The sequence below is a fragment of the Pangasianodon hypophthalmus genome, chromosome 23 (assembly GCF_027358585.1).
Source record: "Pangasianodon hypophthalmus isolate fPanHyp1 chromosome 23, fPanHyp1.pri, whole genome shotgun sequence".
In the NCBI taxonomy this organism is placed as follows: domain Eukaryota; kingdom Metazoa; phylum Chordata; class Actinopteri; order Siluriformes; family Pangasiidae; genus Pangasianodon; species Pangasianodon hypophthalmus.
The window spans coordinates 877501-905000 of NC_069732.1; the positions used below are offsets into that span (position 1 = coordinate 877501).

Below are 27500 nucleotides of genomic sequence, written 5' to 3' on the forward strand. Positions count from 1 at the left end.
CAGCGAGAGCGTTATTTTCCCACGCAATACCAGTAATTGAATTAAAATCAAAGATAAGATTTTATTTTATTTTAAGCTTTTTGGAGGCTTTCATAACTTTTGGATAACTGCACTTTGCTGAATCATTTCACAGAACACAGGCATAAATCAGGGAGTGTTTGTGTAAATTAGATATACATGAAGGAAAACTTGGGTGTGTGGTGGGCGGAGCTTAGATATACATGAAGGAAAACTTGGGTGTGTGGTGGGCGGAGCTTAGATATACATGAAGGAAAACTTGGGTGTGTGGTGGGCGGAGCTTATTTCCACCCAGCCGAAGCTGATTTGCTCTGTTTCTGATGGAAAAAGGTGACTTTAGTACAAATCTGACTCAAACACTAAAATCTATAGAGTATGTGAGATTCTGAGGGCAGTGGTGCCTCAGCGGTTAAAGGCTCTGGGTTTACTCGGAATTTGTGCTCTGCATTTAACCCATCCAAGTGCACACACACAGTAGTGAACACACACACACACAGTGAACACACACCCGAAAATGAGTTAGTTCCTGTTGTCGCTTACGTTATAGCAGCTATAAACACTTGTTCCCTCATCAGCGTCTCTTTATTCTCTCTCTTAACGTTAATAAGACAAAAGAAATCGCAGCTTGTTCCGCATGTTACTGAGAAACCGCAGAGAAGCGTAAACTCCTCTGTCCTGAAGACGTCGGAAAACTTACAGCTTCATCTCTGACTGTTACAAAGCGCTGACACTGGAGTCTCCTTCCATACATGCTACATAAACATCTCCTTACTTTAAGAAAACTTCACCATATGAATAATTAGACGTTTTTAATCTGTTTATTATCAGTGGAGCGTCCGCTGTACACGTCGCTGTGAATGAGCTGTTACTATAGAAACGATAACGTATCCGAGCGAGCGCATTAATATCAACCTGCGCTACTGTCAGAGCTGCTGCTGAGTTTAACAGCACTGCAGTGGAATAAAATGTCATTATTATTTTAATATTTAATAATAACACAGTGCTGATTTTTAAAAAATATAAATCAGGGTTTATGGTTTTGGTTTATGGCTGTGCTTGATGTGTGTGAGTTGAATAGTGCAGTGTTACATAAACCGAGGCTCAGATTACACACCTCAGACCATCTGTTAGCTTCACACACACACACACACACACACACACACAGTATGGTAGCTGTGTGACCTTAATGTAAGCAGTGTAGGTAAACATGTGGCTCATCTCAGCCAATGGAACCGAGTGTGTGATGTCAGGTGGGCAGAGCTTTTCAGTACACAGGTGAACTGCTGAATGGAATTATGGGATTGCTTTCTCCAAAAAATGGCCCTTCCAAGTAAACAAGCTAACACATGAACTAGCATTATAGTAACAGGATAATAATGGGACAGACTTAGTGAGTCTCATGCTAAGTGGAAAGCAGGTGTATAGTGAACAATACTTTGTGATTATTATTATCATGCTAATTTACTGTACAGTGTGGTTCACTCCATGCTAAATATCTACAAACAAAACTCATATTTAACTAAAATTCATAAAGGTCCAGTTACAAAAAAAACAAAACAACAACCCTGGTCTGGATAAGCGGCTAACAGAACGCAATAACGACGGTTACCTTTATACATGAAGGATTAGTTTATGGTTAAAAATAAGACAAGTCAAATTGTTTGTTTTGTTTCGTAGTAGCGCTTTATACTACCACATTTAACTCACATCAACTCTAAAATAGACGCGTGTGTGTGTGTGTGTGTGTGTGTGAATAGTAACCTGCAGTTATTATTTTTGTTTGTACCTTTTCTAATGAACTTGGTTGGTTTTGTTTCTCAAAATATAAACGAGTTAGTAATTTACTCCAGCGTGACTCTCAGGATAAAGCAGTTACTGAAGATGAATAAAAACACAGAATCACTGTTACGTCCCAGTGTGCACTGCTGCTCATCTAACTTTTCCGACTAAATAAATATAATCATAAAGAATCTAATATTATTCTCTCTACTCAAGCCACTAATGCGTATAAAACAGCATATGAATCTCCAGCATATGAAACTATATTTAATAACCAGCGCGCTCATTAAATCGAGGTTAGTGTGTGAGTGTGACGATCTGAAATGACATTTGCATCGACTCAGGACTGTGTTGAGAGTTAAGAGTGCAGTGAGGATTTAATACTGAACATCAGGATTCACACATCAGGATTCAGAGCTCAGACGAAACTACAGACTTCAGCGCTATTCACGAGCTCTGTGAGAGTTACACACGTAGAGGCGGAGTTTGTCTAAAACAGAGGCGTGGATCTGATCTTGAACTTAACCACAGTTTTCTCATGTAATATCGACTGTGTTAAGTCCAGCGTCGCTGTTACTCTATTAATTAATTAATGATATAAAAGTTCTTTAAAGACATTGAGACTTGAGCAGTGAATATTTTCAGGATAAAGTGATGAATGAAGTTTAAGTTTCTCTGTAAGCGTAGCAGATGAGCGCTAGGTCAGATTATCCTTCACACCGTTTTCTTCACAGCAGAGCATCGAATTAACACAAACACTGACTTTATTTTATTAATTCTACAAATCAAAATAGTGAATTATAAGTGTGATAAAATCTCCTCCATCCCGCACACACACATTACGATTTCATCACCTCCATTTTGAATCTCGTGGCTTCATTAAGTTGCTCTTGAGAAACTGTCAGAGCTCCATAACAGGATGTGCTGGATCAAGTGCTATTCTATGAGCTGCTGAACAATGAGTGTGGAAGCCATTTTGTTAAATTAAACCAGTGATTGTGAGAATTACAGCTAGCTCTAATCATGCAGTAATATATTAGTGATATACGAGACTCTTATTAGAATTATTTCAACTCTCTCCATCTTCTCATTTATATATCATCATATTAGTCTTTTATTTTTCAGTTTTAAATTGTCTTTTGCTTATATGTTACATCATGTTACATTCGACAGCAAATAAAAAAGCTATTTCATTCTTCAGTCCACATTTTCTATCCCTGATTTTTTTCCAGATTTAAAGGTACATGTTTGTGTTTAAGGCATTGGTCTAGGCGCTGTTGTAAAACTCCGTCTCAGACGCTTCTACGCAAGAAAAATCTGGAAACTACACTCAGGTGATTTTAATAAATTAAACGTGAAGCTCAGAAAATCCACCTGAACATCTGCATAACCCGAATCAGAGGCAGAGCTCAGACTCACACTTCTCTCAGACATCAGAGAACAGAAGCTGATTGGCTGAAAACTCCATTATCCAACAGTTCGGTCTGCCTGGTGCAGTCTGCATGCAGGAGTTTAGGAAAACGATGCAGAGCAGATGAGGGATTAAGACGGGAATTTATCTGCTCTAGATGCACAGGCACGTATCAGAATTTTTCCTGCCATAAAGAAACATGAGCGCTGGTAAATGTTGCTGTAGCTAAATGACATTTATAAAGACAGCTGTACGTGTGAGTGTGATGTGACTCATCACCGTGTGTGTGGTGTTTAAGAGTTGGCACTGAAGCTCCTCAGAAGGATCGTTATTATATCATGAATATGAGAGGGAGTGTTTCCATCGTTCCCTCCGTGATGATTATCAGTGTGTAGATTTTTTTAGGAAAAGCAGAGCAATGTGTGGTGGTGTTCTCTCTGAGCTGTAGTGGGGTTATTTTAGCAGTCAGCTCCACATCGTGGACTCTGAGGTATTTGTGGGTTTTGTTTTCTTCATCCTGAAGCGAGCGATCAATAAAGTACCTTCAGAATGACTAAGCACAATTAAAGTGCATTAGAGGCGAGTTAACCCTCTGCCCCCGGCTGTCTCTTTACATTCTACAGCAATACAACTGCACCATTTATTCCTAAATCAACCTGATGGAAACCAAGCACGAAGTCTCTCCACCCAACACCTCCAACCTCACCAACTACACCAACCCCTTCCAACATCGCCAACCCCACCAACACCTTCCAAAACCTTCAACCCCTTCCAACACCTCCAACCCCTTCCAACACCTCCAACCCACCTCCAATCCCACCAACCCCTTCCAACACCACCAACCCCTTCCAACACCTCCAACCCACCTCTAACCCCACCAACCCCTTCCAACCCCAACAACCCCACCAACACCTCCAACCCCACCAACTCCTTCCAACCCCTTCCAACACCTCCAAGCCACCTCCTACCCCACCAACTCCTTCCAACCCCTTCCAACACCTCCAAGCCACCTCCAACACCTCTGACCCACCTCCAACCCCACCAAACTCTTCCAACCCTTTCCAACACCTCCAACCCACCTCCAACATCTCCAGATCACCTCTAACCCCACCAACTCCTTCTAACCCCTCCAACCCCAACAACTCCTTCCAACCCTTTCCAACACCTCCAACCCCCTCCAATCCCACCATCCCCTCCAACCCCACCAACTCCTTCCAACCCCTTCCAACACCTCCAACCCCAACAACCCTTTCCAACACCTCCAACCCACCTCCAACATCTCCAGACCACCTCTAACCCCACCAACACCTCCAAGCCCTTCCAACCCTTTTCAACACCTCCAACACCTCGAACCCCTTCCATCACCTCCAACCCCAACAACCCCTTCGAACACCTCCAGCCCACCTCCAACCCCACCAATACTTCCAACACCTCCAACCCTTCCAGCCTCACCAACACCTCCAACTCCACCAACACCTCCAAACCCCTTCCAAACTCTCAAACTCTCGCATTAGATTTGAGGCTAACACTAGAATAACACTGCTCCTGATGGTGGTTACTGGATGTCAGTGTTCATATGGTGTGTGTATGCAGAGAGTATTTATTGCCCATAATGCACAGTGAGCAGTGTGTGTGTGTGTGTGTGTGTGCGTGTGTGTGTGTGTGTGCGCGCGTGTGTGTGTGTGTGTGTGTGTGTGTGTGTAAAATGAAATAAAGAGATAAGTTAAAGCTCCGTTATCTGGAACACCGAGATGGAGGTCAGATTAGAGTTTAGTGTCTCAGTGAGAACATCACCACTGACACTCATACGTTCTAAAATACATTATAAATTACGAGCACTAAATCTAATCAGCTCTAGACTCAGAGATCATTTGTGAAGGTCGATGTTGGACAGCAGATAAAAACAGCGTGTAAAAGTTAGTTTCGGATATAAATTATAAATGCAGCGGCCACACGGAGCACGTAAAGTTAAAGTAATTAAGACAATAACGTGAGTTTTCTGACATTAAATCATAAATTTAAAAACTGTGACAGCAGTGACACGCCCACATCACATGATCGACAGCTAAACCGTTACAATGATGTACAGCGTAAATGACGAATCAGCGTCAGCTGCGTGGAAACAAGCTCCGCCCCATAGTCATTGATTTGCATATCATATGCATATGACATGCCCCAATTTACCCTCAGAGGCAGCTAATTTGCATAGACACGCCCACATTCATGCAGGTGTCGTGGCAGTGAGCCAATAAAATCATTCAGCAGAAAGCAATTTTCCAAGATCACAGGAAAGAAGGAAACGAATTTTCGAAATAAATTTCAGTGAGTCTGAGGTAACTGCAAATAAAAATATTTTTTTTACAAAAGCTTCAAAAAACTAAAAAATAAAATAAAATAAAAATAAACTGTTCACAGTTTAACAGAGGAAAAAATGGTCCAGTGTGTTTGTCTGTTAATCCGTTGTTTTTACTGAAGTTAATTTTATTATGTGGGTGAAAATGGAAATGTGTCGTTTATTACAAAAATTTAAGAGTTTTGGATCAAATGTGTTAAGACTTTAGTTTTGCTAAATTCACATTTTTCTAAGAACTAATTAAGCTCCATAGCTTTGGACCAATTACATCAGAGTTTAGAGAACCTGCTTGCTAAGCTAGCTAGGTAACTTAGCTAATCTTAGTGACGTAACAGACGGTGGTTGTCATGGTAACATTAAAATATATTGTGACAGGTTTAAATAAATGAGAACGTAGAAAATTCGAGACTCGTGTGACTAACGTGAGCTAGTGTACTAGCATTAAGCTAACCCGCTAGCTAAGTTAGCGATATTAGCACTGTATGGAGGAATGTCCTAATCTGCATATTTATATATATTCATAAAGCCTGGTGTGTTTAATTAGGGGAAAGTTGTGGAGATGTTCCTCAGGCATGAACGTTAAGGCTGCAGTGTGATGAGTTACACGTGATGTTTAGTGATCGATGCTAAGCACGTGGCTATAAGCCTCCATTACATGTTAGCTACATTAGCATTGTAGCTTCAATTCAATTCAATTTTATTTCTATAGCGCTTTTAACAACGGATATTATCCCAAAGCAGCTTTACAGAAATAAATAAAGCTTCAGACACCAAATATGTGTTTCCTAATCAGCTGCATGTTTTATTATTATTCACTGAAATGTTCCGTATACTGTGAAAAATAATCTGCAGCACTGAAAAGAGATGAGACAATAAAAAAAAATCTAAATATTAAACGTCTTTATATTCGACACGGTGGTGAAGCTTCATTCCAGCGTACAGCAGCAGCGGCCATTTCTGTCGTAACCGCAGTTTCAAACCACCGCAGCAGTTTTAAATTTAGTATCAAAGGCCGCCGGTGGCTGTGTGTGACCTTACACACCCGTCTCTCTCCTTCAGACACACACACACACACACTCACACACACACACACACACACACACACTCACACACTCACACTGCAGGGTAAACACAGCTCCATGACAGGGCACATTATTTCAATAATCAGCTAAAACTAAAGCTGGCAGTAATGAGGGTCCCTAGGTAGGGCGCATGTTCACCCACTTAACGCGTGTCTCATTCAGAAGTAAAAACCGGCGTCTTTAACTGGCGCTTCTTCTGGACAGAGAAACTACTCACATAATCCACTAAAGTTAATTATAAATGATAAATATACTATCAGGACAGAACTGATCCAATTATTCATCCATCCATTCATCCATCTATTCCTTCATTTCAGATTATTTTATCAGTTTTAGGATATTTGTAAGTTGATTTTTTTTTTTAAAATCAGTTACTGTACAATTATCAGTGCAAACGATATGTTTTTATAGCACACTGCTGTTGAATTCCTGAATCAGAAGGTGTTGATTAATTCTCTAGAACAGCAGCTCTGACAGTAGCGCAGGTTTATATTAATGCGCTCGCTCTGACACGTCATTGTTTCCATAGCAACAGCTCATTCATTCACAGCGACTCGTACGGCGGACGCTCCACTGATAATAAACAGATTAAAAAACGTGTGTAATCGTTGATATGGTGATGTTTTCTTCAAGGAAATAAATTTTAATTTCTATTGTTATATATATTTAAATGTATAAATCTGACCGGATCACACTGTTTAAACGTGCAGTGTGTTGAGAGCAAGATCTTAAATGCTTTACTGTCTCAACTGAACAGATCTGACCTTTTATATTAATATTTATATCCTTTTATATTTATATTATCCCTTACTCCTTTTATTTTATTCTTATGCAGCATTAGGGAGGACACTCAGTTTCACTGTACCCTGTGCAATGACAGTAAAGAATCTATCTATCTATCTATCTATCTATCTATCTATCTATCTATCTGTCTATCTATCTATGTATCTATCTAAGTAAGAAGACATGTATGGAAGGAGTCTCCAGTGTCAGCGCTTTGTAACAGAGAGCTGCGATTGTTTTTTAAGTGTGAACAGAAGTTCTTTCACTGATTTTCATGGACACAACATTAAATGTAACTATAACAGTTAAAAAGTACAACTTGTCATTTATTAATAAATAAAAATTGGAAGTGTTGGCACATGGCTGAGGTATAAGAGGAATAGAGCGTTACGCTACTGTGGCGTGGATTATTTTCATACAACAGCGTGTGTTATTCCTCACATATTACACTTATATAATACGCTCAGCTGCCGTTCTAAAGAAAAGGACAGATCCATCTATCCATCTGTTTACTCAGTCATTCGTTTGTTCATTCATCCTTCTAATCCTGTATGCGTTTGTTCCACTCGCCTGGTTTGTGGAGGTCGTGGTGTTTTTCCGCTGCACTCAAGAAGTATCACACTGATAATGTTCTCTCTGACAAACACGCCATCTTTATTTTCAGCTGAATATTAGTTTTTACAGATCAGATTCCTGAGACAGAGGCGACGTTCAGAGGAACGAGAGGAACGAGTGATGATCAGATGTTCAGTGGAACGAGAGGAACGAGTGATGTTCAGATGTTCAGTGGAATGAGAGGAACGAGTGATGTACAGATATTCAGCGGAACGAGAGGAGCGAGTGCTGTTCAGATGTTCCGAGGAACGAGAGGAACGAGTGATGTTCAGATATTCTGAGGAACGAGAGGAACGAGTGCTGTTCAGATATTCTGAGGAACGAGAGGAGCGAGTGCTGTTCAGATGTTCCGAGGAACGAGAGGAACGAGTGATGTTCAGATATTCAGCGGAACGAGAGGAACGAGTGCTGTTCAGATGTTCAGAGGAACGAGAGGAACGAGTGCTATTCAGATGTTCTGAGGAACGAACAGGGGAAATAATGTGTGCACTGCTGATGTTATGAGATGTGAAGCTGAAGGTGGTGTCAGTGACCTCCTTCACTGTTCTCTCTGATTTACACTGCAGCAGCTGTCAGGAGATGTGGGGGAGGGGAGGAGTTTGTGGGGGAGGGGGTGGAGTTTCATTACAAACCATTCAGCTGTACTGCCATAAAGCAGGTCATATAATACTGTGGTGTAGATCCAGCAAAGTCCCTCTGACAGACCTTCATTTGTTCATCCATCTACCCTTCTGTTCATCTATCCATCTATTTATCTGTCCATCTATCCAGCCAACCATGTATTTTTCCATGCAACAATCAGTCCTTTACCCATCATCCTTTATCTAATCACCTCTCTATCTATTTCAACTTCCATCCATCTCTCTACTGGTTCATCCATCTCTCTACTGGATCATCCGTCTCTCTACTGGATCATCCGTCTCTCTACTGGTTCATCCGTCTCTCTACTGGATCATCCGTCTCTCTACTGGTTCATCCATCTCTCTACTGGATCATCCGTCTCTCTACTGGATCATCCGTCTCTCTACTGGTTCATCCATCTCTCTACTGGATCATCCGTCTCTCTACTGGATCATCCGTCTCTCTACTCGTTCATCCGTCTCTCTACTGGTTCATCCGTCTCTCTACTGTTTCATCCGTCTCTCTACTGGATCATCCATCTCTCTACTGGATCATCCATCTCTCTACTGGATCATCCGTCTCTCTACTGGATCATCCGTCTCTCTACTCGTTCATCCGTCTCTCTACTGGATCATCCGTCTCTCTACTCGTTCATCCGTCTCTCTACTGGATCATCCGTCTCTCTACTGGATCATCCGTCTCTCTACTGCTTCATCCGTCTCTCTACTGGTTCATCCATCTCTCTACTGGATCATCCGTCTCTCTACTGGATCATCCGTCTCTCTACTGGATCATCCGTCTCTCTACTCGTTCATCCGTCTCTCTACTGGTTCATCCGTCTCTCTACTGTTTCATCCGTCTCTCTACTGGATCATCCATCTCTCTACTGGATCATCCGTCTCTCTACTGGATCATCCGTCTCTCTACTGGATCATCCGTCTCTCTACTGGATCATCCATCCTTCTACTGGTTCATCCGTCTCTCTACTCGTTCATCCGTCTCTCTACTGGATCATCCGTCTCTCTACTGGATCATCCGTCTCTCTACTCGTTCATCCGTCTCTCTACTGGATCATCCGTCTCTCTACTCGTTCATCCGTCTCTCTACTGGATCATCCGTCTCTCTACTGGTTCATCCGTCTCTCTACTGCTTCATCCGTCTCTCTACTGGATCATCCGTCTCTCTACTCGTTCATCCATCCTTCTACTGTTTCATCCATCTCTCTACTGGATCATCCATCCTTCTACTGGTTCATCCGTCTCTCTACTGTTTCATCCATCCTTCTACTGTTTCATCCATCTCTCTACTGGATCATCCATCTCTCTACTGCTTCATCCATCTCTCTACTGGATCATCCATCTCTCTACTGCTTCATCTGTCCTTCTACTGGATCATCCATCTCTCTACTGCTTCATCCATCCTTCTACTGCTTCATCCATCCTTCTACTGGTTCATCCATCCTTCTACTGGGTCATCCGTCTCTCTACTGGATCATCCAACAGACATCAACATATCCATCCATCACTTCATTAATTTGCAGATCCAATCACATACTTAGTAAAATAAAACTTGGAGGTCTAGAGGGTTCTTTGGGTTGTTCCTGTGGGAGAACGCTTAAATGTTCTATGAAATCTATGAAGAACCCTGTAACACACAGTCTCCCTTTTAATAACACGATTCCAAGACCTATTCTAAGATGGTAGAATCCTTAACCATCCGTTAGAACCCTTTTTATAAAAGCATATCTATCTATCCATCCATCCATCTATCCATCCATCCATCCATCCATCCACCTACATGTTCATCTGTAAATCAATAATAATAATAATAATAATAATAATAATAATAATAATAATTCAGTTTTCAATTCTAGTTTATTTATATAGCACTTTTACCAATGGACACTGTCACAAAGCAGCTTTACAGAAATCCAGATATAAACATTTTAATTTAAAATTTTCCCTATTACTATTATTATTATTGTTATTATTATTATTATTATTATTATTATAATAGAATAAAGGTTCTCGCGCTGACAGCAGTTTTCTGGCCACTAAGCTCTCACTGTCCATAAGTCAGTGACGTAATCATGATGAGAGTTATATACAGTCCTGATGAATTAATAATGATAATGGACATGGGCCAGGTTCTGTCTGAGGAACTTAGCTAACATGTGTACAACGCACATGACAGCTGTGAACACATCTACAACATCTGCAACATCTATAACTTCTACAACATCTATAACAGCTACATCATCTGCAACATCTACATCATCTATAACATCCACAACAACTCCAACATCTACATCATCTATAACAGCTACATCATCTGCAACATCCACAACAACTCCAACATCTACATCATCTATAACATCCACAACACCGATCATCTATAACTTCTACAACAGCTATAACATCTACATAATCTGCAACATCTACAACATCTACATCATCTATAACATCCACAACAACTCCAACATCTACATCATCTATAACAGCTACATCATCTGCAACACCCATAATATCTGCAACATATATAAAATCTAAAATATCTACATCTATAACATCTATCACATGTCCTACATCTACAACATCTACAACATCTATAACATCTCACATGTCCTACATCTACAACATCTACAACATCTATCACATCTATCACATGTCCTACATCTACAACATCTACATCTTCAGCATCTACGACATCTACAAAATCTACATCGATAACATCTATCACATGTCCTACATCTACAACATCTATAACATCTATAACATCTATCACATGTCTTACATCTACAACATCTACAACATGTACATCATCTACAACTACAATGTCTATGAAATCTACAAAATCTGCAACATCTACATCTACAATATCTATAAAATCTATAACATCTACAACATCTATAACATCTATAATATCTATAATATCTATAACACTGATGTCATCTACAACAGCTACACCTAAAACATCAACAAGATGTTTTACATGTACAACTACAGTTATACCATCTACAACATCTACAACATCTACAGTTATACCATCTACAACATCTACAACATCTACAGTTATACCATCTATAACATCTACAGTTATACCATCTACAACATCTACAACATCTACAGTTATACCATCTACAACATCTACAACATCTACAGTTATACCATCTACAACATCTACAACATCTACAGTTATACCATCTACAACATCTACAACATCTACAGTTATACCATCTACAACATCTACAACATCAACAGTTATACCATCTACAACATCTACAGTTATACCATCTACAACATCTACAACATCTATAATATCTATAACACTGATGTCATCTACAACAGCTACACCTAAAACATCAACAAGATGTTTTACATGTACAACTACAGTTATACCATCTACAACATCTACAACATCTACAGTTATACCATCTACAACATCTACAACATCTACAACATTTTTAACATCTGCATCTGTCACTTCTACAACATCTGTAACATCTGTGCACCATGCCATCATCAGCATGATCAGTTCTTTATTTTAGACTCTTTTCCTCGAGCCCTGGAGCACCGGGTTGTAAAATCTCCACCCAGCCGTGTGTGTTAATGGATAAACGGGAGCAGGATTCATGCTGCAGTGCACACCCACATCACACACTCACACTCACACACTCACACACTCACACACACTCCTCTGGTCCCTCCAGGTCAGCGAGTGCACACTCCTGCTCGATGCTGCAGCACGGATCAGAAAAACGACAACGGCAGGTGAAGATGTGGTCTGACCATCTCTCTCTCTCTCTCTCTCTCTCAGACTCTCTCTCTCTCTCTCTCTCTCTCAGACTCTCTCTCTCAGACTCTCTCTCTCTCTCTCTCTCTCTCAGACTCTCTCTCTCTCTCTCTCTCTCTCAGACTGTCTCTCTGTCTGTCTCTGTGTGCCGTGCAGGCTTTTCCTCGCAGGAGGAAGATGATGGAGATGAAGATGTGTGTCACGTCACGGTGATGCTGCTGCTGCTGCTCCTGATGATGATGATGATGGTGTGATGATGATGATGATTACATAAAATGTCATTATTTCCTAACTCACCTCCACCATCGGCGCTTTTCTGTGTGATTACGTAATATATAAAATAACACAATGGCGTGTATGAAGGCGAGGTGTTCACCGGCGTGAGCTTCTAAAAGACACCGAGCTCACGCCGTGCTCAAGTTCCTCGATTTTAGGCGTGAATATATTTATGTAATATTTATCATCTTGTGCAGCGTGATGATGTAATCATGTTTTAAAAATGGACGAGATGATGAGAGATGAAGGAAAAGATGCATGGTGTGTGCCAATGAGGTACGGCAGTGCGGTAGCCATATCTGTGGACTAACACACTGGGAGATCGCTCACACACACACACACACACACACACACACGCGCGGTGCACTGAGGTTGAGGCATTTTCTCTCAGTGATGGTGCAGAAAGCCTGCAGGCCGCATTTCACTACCAACACACACATGTATGTATCTGTAATTATATAAGGCCTCATGGGCAGCCATGTTTGTTCAGCTATCAGTCAAGTTACATTTAAAACGAATGTAAAAAAATGGAGGAATAAAGTGCTGAGGAATAAAGTGCTGAGGAATAAAGTGCAGCAGCAGCAGCAGCAACGTGTCCAGCCTCCTAATAAATAAAACACACGGTGATGGAATATAAAAACCAGGAGACCAGATCCATCATAAAAATGCAAATGGTTTAAATTTAACCCCCACCCTGACCACCACACCACACCACCTCCTCCTCCACCCCCACCTCTATCACCTCCTCCTCCTCCACCTCCTCCTCCACCTCCTCCACCTCCACCTCCCGCAACCCCCTCTCCACCCGCCAACCACCTCCACCACCACCACGGGCCGAAATAAATAAAGAGCAATCAATAGAAGTGGAGAAACCAGTCAGACAGGAGAGAGAGAGACAGAACGAGATAGAAAACGAGAGAGAGAGAGAGAGAGAGAGAGAGAACGATAGAGGGGGAGAGAGAGAGAGAGAGAGAGAGAGAGAGAGAGAGACAGAACAAGATAGAGAACGAGATAGAGAACGAGAGAGAGAGAGAGAGAGAGAGAGAGAGAACGATAGAGGGGGGGAGAGAGAGAGAGAGAGAGAGAGAGAGACAGAACAAGAGAGAGAGAGAGAGAGAGAGAGAGAGAGCAAGAGAGAGAGGGAGAGAGAGAGAGCAATAGAGGGAGAGAGAGAGAGAGAGAGAGAGAGAGAGAGCTTTTGATGCAGTGATGAGGGACATGTTCATCCCACACAGGTTATAACAACACACTGAAGCATTATAACAGCACATTCAGTCAGCACAGGTGTGTGTGTGTGTGTGTGTGTGTGTGTGTGTGTGTCCAGGATTAACCATCCTGACATGAATGCACCTAAAGAACCTGAAGCTCCAGCCTCACACACACACACACACACACACACACACACGGGCGCACGCGCGCGCTCACTCTGCTCATTGAGAACCCGAAATGGCTCCCTACTCCCTACATAGTGCACACTACAGGCGCTGAAGATGAAGCTTTTCCAGCCTGCATCCCTGCTCTGAGGAGATCTCACCATGGAGCCATTTCAGCACCACATCCCTAAAATGGCCGAGAACACGCAGAGCCAGCCTTCATGATAAAGAAAGGAATAAAGGCATAAAGACAGGAGTGTGGAAAAGAGAGAGAGAGAGAGAGAGGGATAGAGAGAGAGGGATAGGGTGCATCTTACACTCCGCAGTTCCTGTGTGCGGTCCTTCATCTCTCCCCCGCCGTGGTGCGTTTACTGACACAAACACAGACAGTCTCAGCACAGCGCGTGCTCCAGCTCTTCTTCACGCGTCCGACGCTCTCCTTCCTTCCCTCCTTCCTTCCTTTCTTCCTTTCCTTCTTTCTTTCCCCTGGACTCCTCCTTTTCTGTTTAAAATATCCTGCTTTCTTTCTTTTCTTAAAGAAGGGGTTGTGTTTTTTCTCTGCAAAAAAAAAGGAATAATCTGTTCCCCCCTTTTTGTCCTTTTTTCACAGTGTGCTTGTGCGTCCTCGGTACTGATGCTGCAGAAAAGAGGAAAAAAAAAGAGGGGGAGCGATGCGGAGGGATGGAGACGCACTGCGCATGCGCGAAACTCCCTCCCTGTTTTTTTTTTTTTTTTTTTTTTTTTTTTTTTTTTCCCCTCCCTCCCCCTCCCTCCCCCTTCCCCTCCCTCCCCCTCCCTCCACTTCCGCATACTACCGTACTGAATAGGAAGCCTGAACAGTAGGCTAGGTGTAGCGCGCGCAGCTACTCTCAACACACCGCATACTAAACGCGCCAGGCTGTGTAGTGCGTATAGAACAGTACGCATGCGCAGTAGCTATGGCGACGCGCGAGCCGCAGCCGTTGGTGGGTGACGTAGCCTACTATTCTGTTTAGTACGCTAGTACGCTTAGGACGTAAAATCACACGCAGCTTTATTACTTCTCCACATCTGTGAGTGCGTACTATTTCACAGGGAACCGGTTGTCATGGTAACAGGGACGTTAAACGCTTAGCTAGCTAATTTTTTCCGCACTAATCTCTGACACACTGTTTAGTGCGATAGTGTGGAAGTGTGAACTCTCTCTCTCTCTCTCTCTCTCTCTCTCTCTCTCTCTCCTCCTCCATGTCTGCTGCATTCATGTGCGTATATAAATGGCCGTAAACACGCCTTTACGAGCACAGTAACGCCTCATTAATGGGAAAGGCCTGAGCCTTCGGTTCGTACTGTACTGCGCATGCGCACTGCGCAGCTCGGGGGAACCCAGGCGACTTCCGGGATGGAAACGGAAAGACTGACGTCACACGCCCTTTGTTATGACATGGCTACGTTTCTCCATTCACACATTTTGGTGTATGTGATGCAGCTTTAATGCGTGTGTGATTTGTGATTTAGGGAGTTTTTCTGTGTTTTAAAAACATTTTATTTTCTGTCCTCACAGCTGAGCTGCCAGAGATTCAGGTTTTGGCATCAAAATATCTTCTGATTCTTTTTCTGGTAAAGACACATGACACAGTAAAGCTAATTAAATAAGCACAGTTTGCCCTGTTACACTACAACATGTGGGAAAAGGTCAGTGGGGGTGAATACTTATGCAATATAACCATATAGATATTTATTTTGTAATGGATTGCAGTGGGTCAGTAGCTGATACAGTGGCCAGAAAAAGTATGTGGACGCTTTTACGTACATATGTCTTTCACTGCATTAAAATACAGCATCTCAGAGCAAGAAGGATAGCACAAGCACTCTTTTCAAGCAAAACATTTCCCAAAAAATAGATTGTTAGGTGTAAAAATATTTACATTATTTACATTCTTCATCATAATTCATCTACATATGAATTTATTGGTTGCACAATTGCACTATTTGTCCTTATAGTACACAATAATAGAAGGGAATGATTTATAATCGCACTATCCGTTGCACCCAGATGAGGATGGTTCCCTTTTGAGTCTGGTTCCTCTCAACGTTTCTTCCTCATATCATCTCAGGGAGTTTTTCCTCACCACCGTCACCTCTGACTCGCTCATTAGGGATAAATTCACAGGGATAAATTCAAATATTTGCAATATATCTTTTTTGTGAATCCATTTATTTCTGTAAAGCTGCTTTGTGACAATGTCCATTGTTAAAAGTGCTATACAAATAAAACTGAATTGAATTGAATCTATATATATATACTATACTATAATAATCTATACTATATACTATACTATTCAATAATCAATTTTAAATTTAATAATTTGTGTAGCACTTTTAATAATGGACATTGTCACAATGCAGCTTTATAGAAATAAATACATTCAAATTAAATTAAATCAGAATAAATTGTAAATGTGTGAATTTATCCCTAATGAGCGAGTCAGAGGTGATGGTGGTGAGGAAAAACTCCCTGAGATGATATGAGGAAGAAACCTTGAGAGGAACCAGACTCAAAAGGGAACCATCCTCATCTGGGTGCAACGGATAGTGCGATTATAAATCATTCCCTTCTATTATTGTGTACTACATGGACAAATAGTGCAGTTGTTTAACAAGGAAGAACAACCGGTGAACCAGCGACAGGATCATGGGCTCCCAAGTCTCACTGATGCGTGTGGAGTGAAGGCCCGTCTGCTCCGATCCCACAGAAGAGCTTCTGTAGCACAACTTACTGAAAAGTTAAAGCTGCTCTGATAGAAAGGAGTCAGAACACACAGTGCAGTGCAGCTTGCTGCGTATGGAGCTGCGTAGCTGCAGAGCGGTCAGAGAGCCCATGCTGACCCTGTCCACCACCCAAAGCTCCTACAATGGACACGTGAGCATCAGAACTGGACCATGGAGCAATGGAAGAAGGTGGCCTGGTCCGAAAAATCACGTTTTCTTTTACATCATGTGGACGGCCGGGTGTGTGTGTGTGTGTGTGTGTGTGTCACTTACCTGGGGAAGAGATGGCACCAGGATGCTCTATGGGAAGAAGGCGAGCTGGCGGAGGCAGTGTGATGCTCTGGGCAACGTTCTGCTGGGAAACCTCGGGTCCTGGCCTTCATGTGGATTATGTGGATTATGTTTTAACACATACAACCTACCTAAACATTACTGCAGACCAGGTTACACCCCTTCATGGCAACGGTATTCCCTAATGGCAGTGGCCTCTTTCAGCAGGATGATGCTCCCTGCCACACTGCAGAAACTGTTCAGGAATGGTTCGAGGAACATGACAAAGAGTTCAAGGTGTTGACTTGGCCTCCAAATTCCTCAGATCTTAATCCGATCGAGCATCTGTGGGGATCAAGTCCGTTCCATGGAGGCTCCACCTCACAACTTACAGGACTTAAAGGATCTGCTGCTAACGTCTTTGAGCCAGATACCACACACACCTTCAGGGATCTAGTGGAGTCCATGCCTCGACGGGTCAGAACTGTTTTTGCAGCAAAAGGAGACCTACAGAATATCAGGCAGGTGGTCATAATGTTATGGCTGATCAGTGTACACTATACTGTACTATAAATTACAACACAGAAGCGTACTCCGGCACACTAGGTGGCAGTATGCACCTTAAGTTAGTATTGCAATCCAACAAAAATGCAAAGAAGACTCACAAAAAATATATCAATGAGCACGCTGGTCATGTGATCGCATTCTTTGGTGGCGAGACTGTAACATTACAAAAACGGGAATCATCTGCACTTGTGATGTAATTGTGGAACACAAATGACCAACCCGCACCTCCATTAAAAGGAGCTCTTCAGTAGCTTTCAACTGACCCCAGCTTCAAGGCTCTGCTCACTGCGGTGCCCAAGGACGAGCTTCCGTGACCGACTTCAGTGCGCTGTCCTGGGCGTGTCCTCTCGCCTCACCCTCACTGTTAACAAATACTCATGGACCAGAACTCAGCAGCAGCTACCATTACTAGTGCTAGCTTGAAGCTGTTATATATAGCTGTTATAGATGCTGCTGCTGGGGACTCACATGGACAGCCTGAAGATCAGTGGGGTTGCTGGGGATGGTGCCACCTGGGGGCTGTGGAGATGGTTTGGGGATCTCATATGGGGAGCTGTACTGTACTGTACTGTACTGTACTGTAATGGCTTGGGACTGTGATTGCTGTAGTGGCTTTGGGGCTGCAGTTGCCACGAGCAGCTTCGTACTCAGGACTCCATCAGTGGACAGTGGATAGATTTTAACCAGATGGACTTCTTGTAAAAACTGTGATGAATTTCCTGGTTACACAACTGCACTATTTGTCCTTATAGTACACAATAATAGAAGGGAATGATTTATAATCGCACTATCCGTTGCACCCAGATGAGGATGGTTCCCTTTTGAGTCTGGTTCCTCTCAACGTTTCTTCCTCATATCATCTCAGGGAGTTTTTCCTCACCACCGTCACCTCTGACTCGCTCATTAGGGATAAATTCACACATTTACAATTTATTTTGATTTATGTATATATGTATATATTTCTGTAAAGCTGCATTGTGACAATATCCACTGTTAAAAGCGCTATACAAATAAAACTGAATTGAATTGAATATAGTCATATAGAGTAAAAATAAAATGCGTATACAGTTTTTCCGTAGTGTCTGCACCGAAATCTCTGTGTTCTGCACATACAGACGCAGGTTACTGTTTCCTGTTTTGGACGTCGTATAGGAAACACCGTGACTGCACACTGAACTAGAGCACAAACTACTGAAAGCAGGATCAGCGAGCTTGTGTCCACCGAGTAACGCGTTCAGCCGCAGGAATAAGAGTTTTACTATTTAGTTTAACGTCCTTTGTTTCGCAGGAATGATGACACGTTGCGAGAAAATCATTTTTATTAAAGCTTTATTAACTAGTACATTTTGCGCTACAGATTATTTTGGTAAATTATTCAATAAAAAAATAGTAAATGCAAAAGCAAATGAGACAGCAGTGCATTCTGGGATTTCATGAGTGTGCTGGATATTGTATTGTGACTGTAGATAAGTCTGAATTATTGAAAATAATTAAATGTGTAATAATTATTTAATGCAATGAACAACAATGAAACAAACAAACAAAAAATAATAATCAGCCAAAAGTATATTTTGCAAACAACACTTATAATCACAAATCATGCTAATTAAAACGATTACACAGTGCGATGTCTGCTTTTAAGAACTTTTAGGCCCAAAGTTTGAAAATCTGTTTTTGAAACTCAAACTACAAACACCAACTGTTTCGCAAATTTCTGAAAATCTCTGCTATAAAACGACTGCGTGTGTTTTTCCATCCGCTGCTGTTCTGATTAATATTTTGTACTGAAGCAACAATAGATGCACAAATTTTGCGTAAACATGAACGTGCTGATATAGAGGGCTATAGGGATATAGAGCTGATCGATTGATCTTTGACAGGATGTAAAGATTTTTTTATCAATTAAAAAAATGGAAGTGCGATAGCTAACAAATAGCTTAACCCCTGCTGACGCTTCACTTAATGAAATCAGCCCTTACAGTCACATCAGCTGTGTAATTAATGGCTGTTTTAGGAACCGTTTATTCGTTTATGTAAGAAAATTATTTGTAAATTGTTCACAGGAGTTTTTACACAAGAAATGTTTTCCTGAAAATCTTCAGAAAAAACGTTCGTATCCTACGTTTCACTCCTGAGTTGGTGTAAATTTGAGTATAAGTCACTATTCCAAAACAAACCCATAAATTAAGACAAAGAAGTCTAGCTGTTCAATTAGGACAAAAGTAATGGCACCCTATAAAAAGCAGAAACGTCATCTCTGTGTGTGTGTGTGTGTGTGTGTGTGTGTATAGTAGCTGATGCGCTGCAGTGGCTGAGCTGCATTATTGGAGGATTTAGCACACGCTCTGCTTAGAAGTCACTCTTTCACCGTTCAGTCGCCATTTTGTCGTTTTCAGCTATCTTTGCCTTTTATAGAGTTTTGTGGGCGTGGCTAAATGTAAATGTGGAGTGAACGCACTTAGTAACTGATGGCTGATTGGAATTTAATAACGTAAAAAAGTGAGTATGAAGAAGAAACTTTTGTAAATGTGGCAGGTTCGGTTTAGCCACGAAGATTTATGCAGATTTTTAGGATGTAAGCCCTCAGATTCTCCATTTTACGTCTCAGCAACGTAGCAGGTCGTCTTGAGGATTGTTTTATTAATGTAAATTGTTATACCAATATCTTTCATCATTTATCCTCGCTGTGATATCCTTATACATATAATTTATAGATTTATTTTTTAAATTTATGTAAAACACCCTGAGATTGCGTCAAAATGAAAAGTGCTATGTAAATAAAGATTATTATCATTATTATTAATAAATTGGGAAGATGTTACTGTGGTGTGGTTTTTACAGACTCACTACAATCAGAAACTGAAGGAATATTGTAACTTATGGTATCTAAGCGAAAAAAAACCCCAGGATATGAACGTTTACACACAGGGGTCGAAGCACAGCGTAGTTCTGAGCGAAGGAGCTGCATGGCATGTTGATGAGAAGTAAACGATCTCTTCTCTCTACAGCATGGTGACGTTTCTGGCTGTGCCGTAGTTTTCCTCACTCCAGGCGTGACGGCGGTTCTGGAGCAGCTCGGGGTAGGTGAGCAGTCGCTCGGCTTCAGGTGAAGGGGTGTAGCGCTCACACACTTCTCCCTGCAGGTTCGGACCGCAGATGGCCGTGATGGAGACGAAGAGCGTGCCATGTTTCAGACCAAACTGCTTCTTCACGTTGACGCCTCGTTTAGGAACGATGTTCACTGTGCCCAGACGGTTATCATCCCACTTGTTATCACGATCCCACACCTCGAAACGTATAGACCTGTAATGAGGAAAAAAATGATAAATGCTGAATACCATGCTGAGTTCTGGACTGTGATTGGTCAGAAGGTGTTGATTAGTTTTCTAGAACAGCAGCTCTGACAGTAGCGCAGGTTTATCTTAATGCACTTTTTCTAATACGTTATCATTTCTATAGCAACAGCTCATTCACAGGGACGTGTACAGCAAACGCTCCACTAATAATAAACAGATTAAAATACTTTGTTGATACGGCGAAGGAGATGTTTATTTAGCATTTATGGAACTAGTTAACTAACTAACTTGTTTCCCCAACATTAAATGTACAGATAAAAAAACATGACATATTGTTTATTAATAAATAAAAAATTGTAGGTGTTGGTAAGAAGAATAAACACTTGGGTATGTGCTGTTCTAGGAAGATAATCAACTTCAGGGTGGAAACAGTAACTCTCCTTCATGCTGATTATTATTTTTATAACAGCATGCTCCCAGGTGTTACTTATTTTCTGTGATGTGTGAAATGACCAGATGGTTTAAACACTATTTGCTGTATTTACTCACGTTCTGTGTGCCAGGTTCACAGTTCCAAATCGAACCTCATAATTCCAGTTCGGGAAATCGTTATTCCAAATAACTGGCGTCGTTTCTCCTCTCTTCCCGTAGAACACTTTGACGTAGCCGTCGGTTTTGGAGAAGTAATCTCCCCAGAGTCCGGCGGCGCGCTCCACCTTGACGGTCAGGGTTGCGACTCCGGGATGACTCGGACAGCAGTTTGAGTCGATGTTTTGATGTCCGCCGCATTTGCACGAGCAGTCAGGACTACGATGTCCGACTTTACACTTGGCGGAGCAGGACGAGGCCACGGCGTTCTTCATCACGTACTTGCTGATGGCTTTCTGCAGAGCTGCTTTCCTGGCCAAGTCATTTCTCACAAGCATGTGCAGCGACGTCAGGGTGTAGGACACGACGCCTGGGACGGTCTGCAGCGTCTTCATCCATGCGGTGTATCCGTGCTGTTTATCCGGAGAGAACAGGAGATCCGCGCTGCCTCCGTTTCCACCCCAAACCTCGGTAACACGATCCGAGAACGAGGCGCTGAAGCCGCTTTTGTTGTCCAGTTTATTGCTCTTGCTTTTGCAGTAGTTGGTCTGACCTTTAACCTGGACGCCCTTGATCACGGCCGACGCCTCGGCAGAGAGACAGTTACTGACGTCCCGCACTGACAGACCCTTCATGGCGATTTGGCACGTGCGCACAGCGGTGGTGGACTTCACACGACCACCTAAATTCACCTGACGCAGGTAGTGAGTGCCGTAGATGGAGATGAAGTGATGATAAGCAGACTCAGACTGACTGTTATAGGCTGGAGGGAGAGATTTCACTGACTGGATGAACTCTTTGGTTAAAGGAGGAAAGGCCTTCACTCTGAGACTGAGAGAGAGAGAGAGAGAGAGAGAGAGAGAGAGAGAGAGAGAGAGAGAGGAAACTGATGTGCTCATGAACTCACACACACACACACACACACACACCACTCATAGCCCATAGACTGTACTTTTTCGTTTTGTTTGCTTTTTTTTCCTCTTCACTTGTTAATTTTATCATTTGTTCTCTGTTCAGATTTTATTCCTTACCCATATAAATGCTTCGGCAATACATTGTACAGTATGTCATGCCAATAAACCCCTCTGAATTTGAGAGAAAGAGAGAGAGAGAGAAACAGAGAGAGACAGAGAGAAAGTGTGAGAGCGCAAGAGAGGGAGAGAGAGGGGGGAGAGAGAAAGAGAGGGAGGGACAGAAAGACAGAGAGAGGGGGGAGAAACAGAGAGAGACAGAGAGAAAGAGTGAGAGAGGGAGAGAGGGAGAGGGAGAGAGAGAAACAGAGAGAGAGAAAGAGAGAGTGAGAGAGAGACGGAGAGAGAGAAACAGAGAGACAGAGAGAAAGAGGGAGAGAGAGAAACAGAGAGAGAGAGAAAGAGAGAGAGTGAGAGAGAGACGGAGAGAAAGAGTGAGAGAGTCAGAGAGAGAGAGAGAGAGAGAGAGTGAGAGAGAAAGAGAGAGACGGAGAGAGAGATACAGAGAGAGACAGAGAGAAAGAGTGAGAGAGCGAGAGAGAGAGTGAGAGAGAGAGAAAGAGAGAGAAACAGAGAGAGAGAGAAAGAGAGTGAGAGAGAGTGAGAGAGAGAGAAAGAGAGAGAAACAGAGAGAGAGAGAAAGAGAGAGACGGAGAGAAAGAGTGAGAGAGTGAGAGAGAGAGAGACAGAGAGAAAGAGAGGAACATAATGTTTTGATAAAATATCAGCCTCAGGATTGGTGCTATGTGGACATTACCCAAGATTAGCCCCGCCCACTTTACATCAAGAAGGAAGAAAATCTGATAAAATGAACAGAAATGTGTTTAATGTAGACTTTGGAAAGCTGTTTATTCATTATATTTATTCTGTTTATTCAGACTTTGTGTTCCTCAGGACCAGCATTAAGCTCACTGAAGGGCAGCTTTACAGTAAGAGCTGAGTCACTGAACGTCTTCATGCCAGGATAAAGAGCTAGCTCTGCCCCGAGCGCGGGGTGTGAACCTTCTACACACTGTTTAACTGGATGAACACGAGACTAGTACAGGTGAGTCAAGATTTATAGCGACAAACTATAAAATAAATATGAGAAAATCTCCAAAACGATTTTTTTCTAGATATAGAAACAGGTGCAAGTAGCGAAAGCACTGAAACACTGAGAAGTTTTGATTTCAGGGACACTTTAAATGATTGTTATGATCCGCTGCCCTCAGTCGCAGCCCTGAGTGTGGGATTTATCTCCGTGCCACGGCACTGGCCGTTCCTGTACATGTAGGAAGCACAAGTAAGAAGTTCACTGCATGCTGTACGCTGTGCTAGAGCCGCTCGCTCCCGAGTCAGCGCTTCACACTCGTGACCACCTCCAGCCCCGAGCTGCTGAACACACACTTTAAAGTGAGAGTGTGTGAAACCGCCACAGTGCTCCGACAGCAGTTTGTGTCTGGAGCTTCTGCAGAAAGTCTCAACACTGAAGTCAAACAAAAGTCAACACAAGTATGAGTAATACTGCTCCGTTACTGCAAACACTTTTAATGAATATATAAATAAAATCTATATATCTATATTCCATTCTATATTCCATACCAGACAGAGAGATCGTATATAAGTGTAATTCCCGCTAGAACACTCTTACGCTAGCTGCCTGAAAGCGTAGTGATGTTTCACACACAGCAGATTCTCCGGGTCACAACCAGCCGCTGTTTGTGTGTTTCAACCAGTTCTACACTAAAGCCTCCGTTTTCTGTCTTCCATCAAGACCTCTACACATCCTTACAGCTTTGTGGAACTGCACTCAGGATCGACTCTGGACCAGTTTGTGGGCGGGGCTTATCATCACAGGTTTGCCTTCACGTAGAAGAATTCCTTCTGAACCTGCGCAATTCCAGACGTCACTTTTATAATGCAAAATGGCCGGCACTACCATAGGATCATCCTTACTGTCAATTCAGATCAGTTTTATTTATATAACACTTTTATTTAATTTATCCCTGATGAGAAAGCCACGAGGCGACGGTGGCGAAGAAAAGCTCCCTGAGACGACATGAGGAAGAAACTCTGCATCAGTAACTCAGAAGGAAATCATCCTCATTGAGTCTGAGCATCATTAGAGTTTTAACTTTAAGTTATTAACTGTTCAGTGATGAAGACTTGAGTGTAAACTCTTTTTGGCAAGTTTTCCTTTGGCACCGACACTCAGGCAGCGCTGTTTGGATGCGTTGCCTGTCATCAGGATGGAATAACTGCAAACATGGAGCCAATCTCATACACAACGAAATGTGTGTTTTTCATGATGTTCTCACTAAAGCTAAGCTTATTCCAGAGCTCCGTTCCTGTGTGTCTGTTTTACATACCGATCACCGTGACAACCCTTTCCCACCATCACGATACACGAAACAGGAAGTAACGTGGCTCTCTGGACCGCTCCTGGGCTCAAAACACATAAACTGTAAAAGTTCTGAATAAAAGAAAAATCTGCTTATTTCTTTCATCATTATGTTCTCATTCACAACACAATTCACACATTTAACAATCCAATAACAGACAAAGTCTAACCCACTATCAGAATACTCAATAAGAAGAAATTTTACTCCAGGAATTTAAAATATTTTTATATTAAAATAAATTCTAGCGTAAATACAGAAGCATAGTGTTTTAGTTAAACTCATGCTCATGCAGGTTTTTACACTGAATGTAATATTTGAATAGAAAAGTGGGGGAAGGAGACAGTTATAACTAATGGAAGTGAGAGTGCAGATGCTCTTCTTGCTCCATCACGCCTGTGGGTCCAGTTCCTAGAGGAACCCTATGTGTCTCCTCACTCAGGTCATGGTGGCGGTGATGCGAATGAAAGACGGTAAAACCTGACTCGATGACGTAACGGCGCCGTTTTAATAGTGTGTTTCATATAAGAATTAAGATTTTGCTGGCTGTAAAGACAATTCTGACAATTCTTTTTAAAGTTTGAAGGGAAGTGCTCGCAAACACACACACACACACACACACACAAACACTCACACACTTACGAGTAGTAGCGGCAGGAGAACTCGTGGTTGGTGTAGAAGAACTTGTCCTGGGAGGCGTGGGAACGTGCGAACATGGACGATTTGGAGTGTGTGCCGCCGACCGCTACCCCGCCCACCATGGGCAGCCCGAGACCCACCTTCCAGCCCACACTGGTGGAGCTGGTGCTCTGCTTCAGCACGGAGCTGGACGACTCGAACACCCGGGCGCTGATGCTGCGTTTGCAGTTCACCTTCACGCGCCAGTCGGTGACGGCGGACGGCAGTTTCTGCTCTCGGCCGAGCAGAGAGTTCCGGCAGATGGTGCAGTTTCCGTGCACGCCGCCGGTTATGTAGCTCTGCACGTTCACCACAAACGCGCCCGTGGTTTTCATCCGCACGATGTCGAAGCCCTCGCCCACCAGGTTGTGACCCGGCACGAACGAAGGTTGGGTACAGTCGGTAACCGGGGCCACGCGACAGCACGAGGACACGGAGACGGAGACGAGGAGCAGGACGGGGGAAAACATCACGCTCTGCACAGAGAGAGAGACAGGAGACTAACACACATCATATTTACAGCTGTAGTGGTGTTAGATCACAGCTGCTGGACATTCAGTAATGCAGAAACAGAGCCGGAACCAGAATCACAATGTTACTGAGATCCACACTGCAGAACCGGGTCAGAGTTCATCATCCTGAATATCATCATCCTGAATATCACAGTACTGAATATCACTATACTGAATATCACTATACTGAATATCACAGTACTGAATATCACTATACTGAATATCACAGAACTGAATATCACTATACTGAATATCACTATACTGAATATCACAGTACTGAATATCACTATACTGAATATCACAGTACTGAATATCACTATACTGAATATCACAGTACTGAATATCACTATACTGAATATCACTATACTGAATATCACTATACTGAATATCACTATACTGAATATCACCATCCTGAATATCATCATCCTGAATATCACAGTACTGAATATCACTATACTGAATATCACTATACTGAATATCACTATACTGAATATCACAGAACTGAATATCACTATACTGAATATCACAGAACTGAATATCACTATACTGAATATCACAGTACTGAATATCACAGTACTGAATATCACTATACTGAATATCACAGTACTGAATATCACTATACTGAATATCACAGTACTGAATATCACTATACTGAATATCACAGTACTGAATATCACAGTACTGAATATCACCGTACTGAATATCACTATACTGAATATCACAGTACTGAATATCACTATACTGAATATCACAGTACTGAATATCACAGTACTGAATATCACAGTACTGAATATCACAGAACTGAATATCACAGAACTGAATATCACAGTACTGAATATTACTATACTGAATATCACTATACTGAATATCACAGTACTGAATATCACTATACTGAATATCACCGTACTGAATATCACAGTACTGAATATCACAGTACTGAATATCACTATACTGAATATCACAGTACTGAATATCACAGTACTGAATATCACTATCCTGAATATCACAGTACTGAATATCACTATACTGAATATCACAGTACTGAATATCACCATCCTGAATATCACTATACTGAATATCACAGTACTGAATATCACCATCCTGAATATCACCATCCTGAATATCACCGTACTGAATATCACTATACTGAATATCACCATCCTGAATATCACCATCCTGAATATCACAGTACTGAATATCACTATACTGAATATCACTATACTGAATATCACCATCCTGAATATCACAGAACTGAATATCACTATACTGAATATCACTATACTGAATATCACAGTACTGAATATCACTATTCTGAGTCTCTAATGTATAATGTTCTCCATCAGTTCCTCCATAATCTGCTCTGACTCCAGTTACACTGCTAACTTTATC

At 42.1% G+C, this 27500-nt stretch overlaps 2 protein-coding genes across 2 annotated transcripts in view; both read right to left on the reverse strand.

The window, feature by feature from the left end:
• Positions 1-14762, reverse strand: part of stx1b (syntaxin 1B) — a 38585-nt gene extending 23823 nt beyond the window's left edge. The window contains exon 1 of the mRNA XM_034298363.2: positions 14421-14762. Within this exon, the coding sequence (XP_034154254.1) occupies positions 14421-14450 (30 nt within the window). The 5' untranslated portion in view covers positions 14451-14762. The remainder of the gene's footprint in view (positions 1-14420) is intronic.
• Positions 14763-18764: 4002 nt separating this feature from the next.
• Positions 18765-27500, reverse strand: part of prf1.3 (perforin 1.3) — a 10634-nt gene continuing 1898 nt past the window's right edge. The window contains exons 2-4 of the mRNA XM_026917887.3: positions 25564-26075; positions 21534-22403; positions 18765-20991 (exon numbers count right to left, since the gene is read on the reverse strand). Of these exons, the coding sequence (XP_026773688.2) occupies positions 20691-20991; positions 21534-22403; positions 25564-26075 (1683 nt within the window). The 3' untranslated portion in view covers positions 18765-20690. The remainder of the gene's footprint in view (positions 20992-21533; positions 22404-25563; positions 26076-27500) is intronic.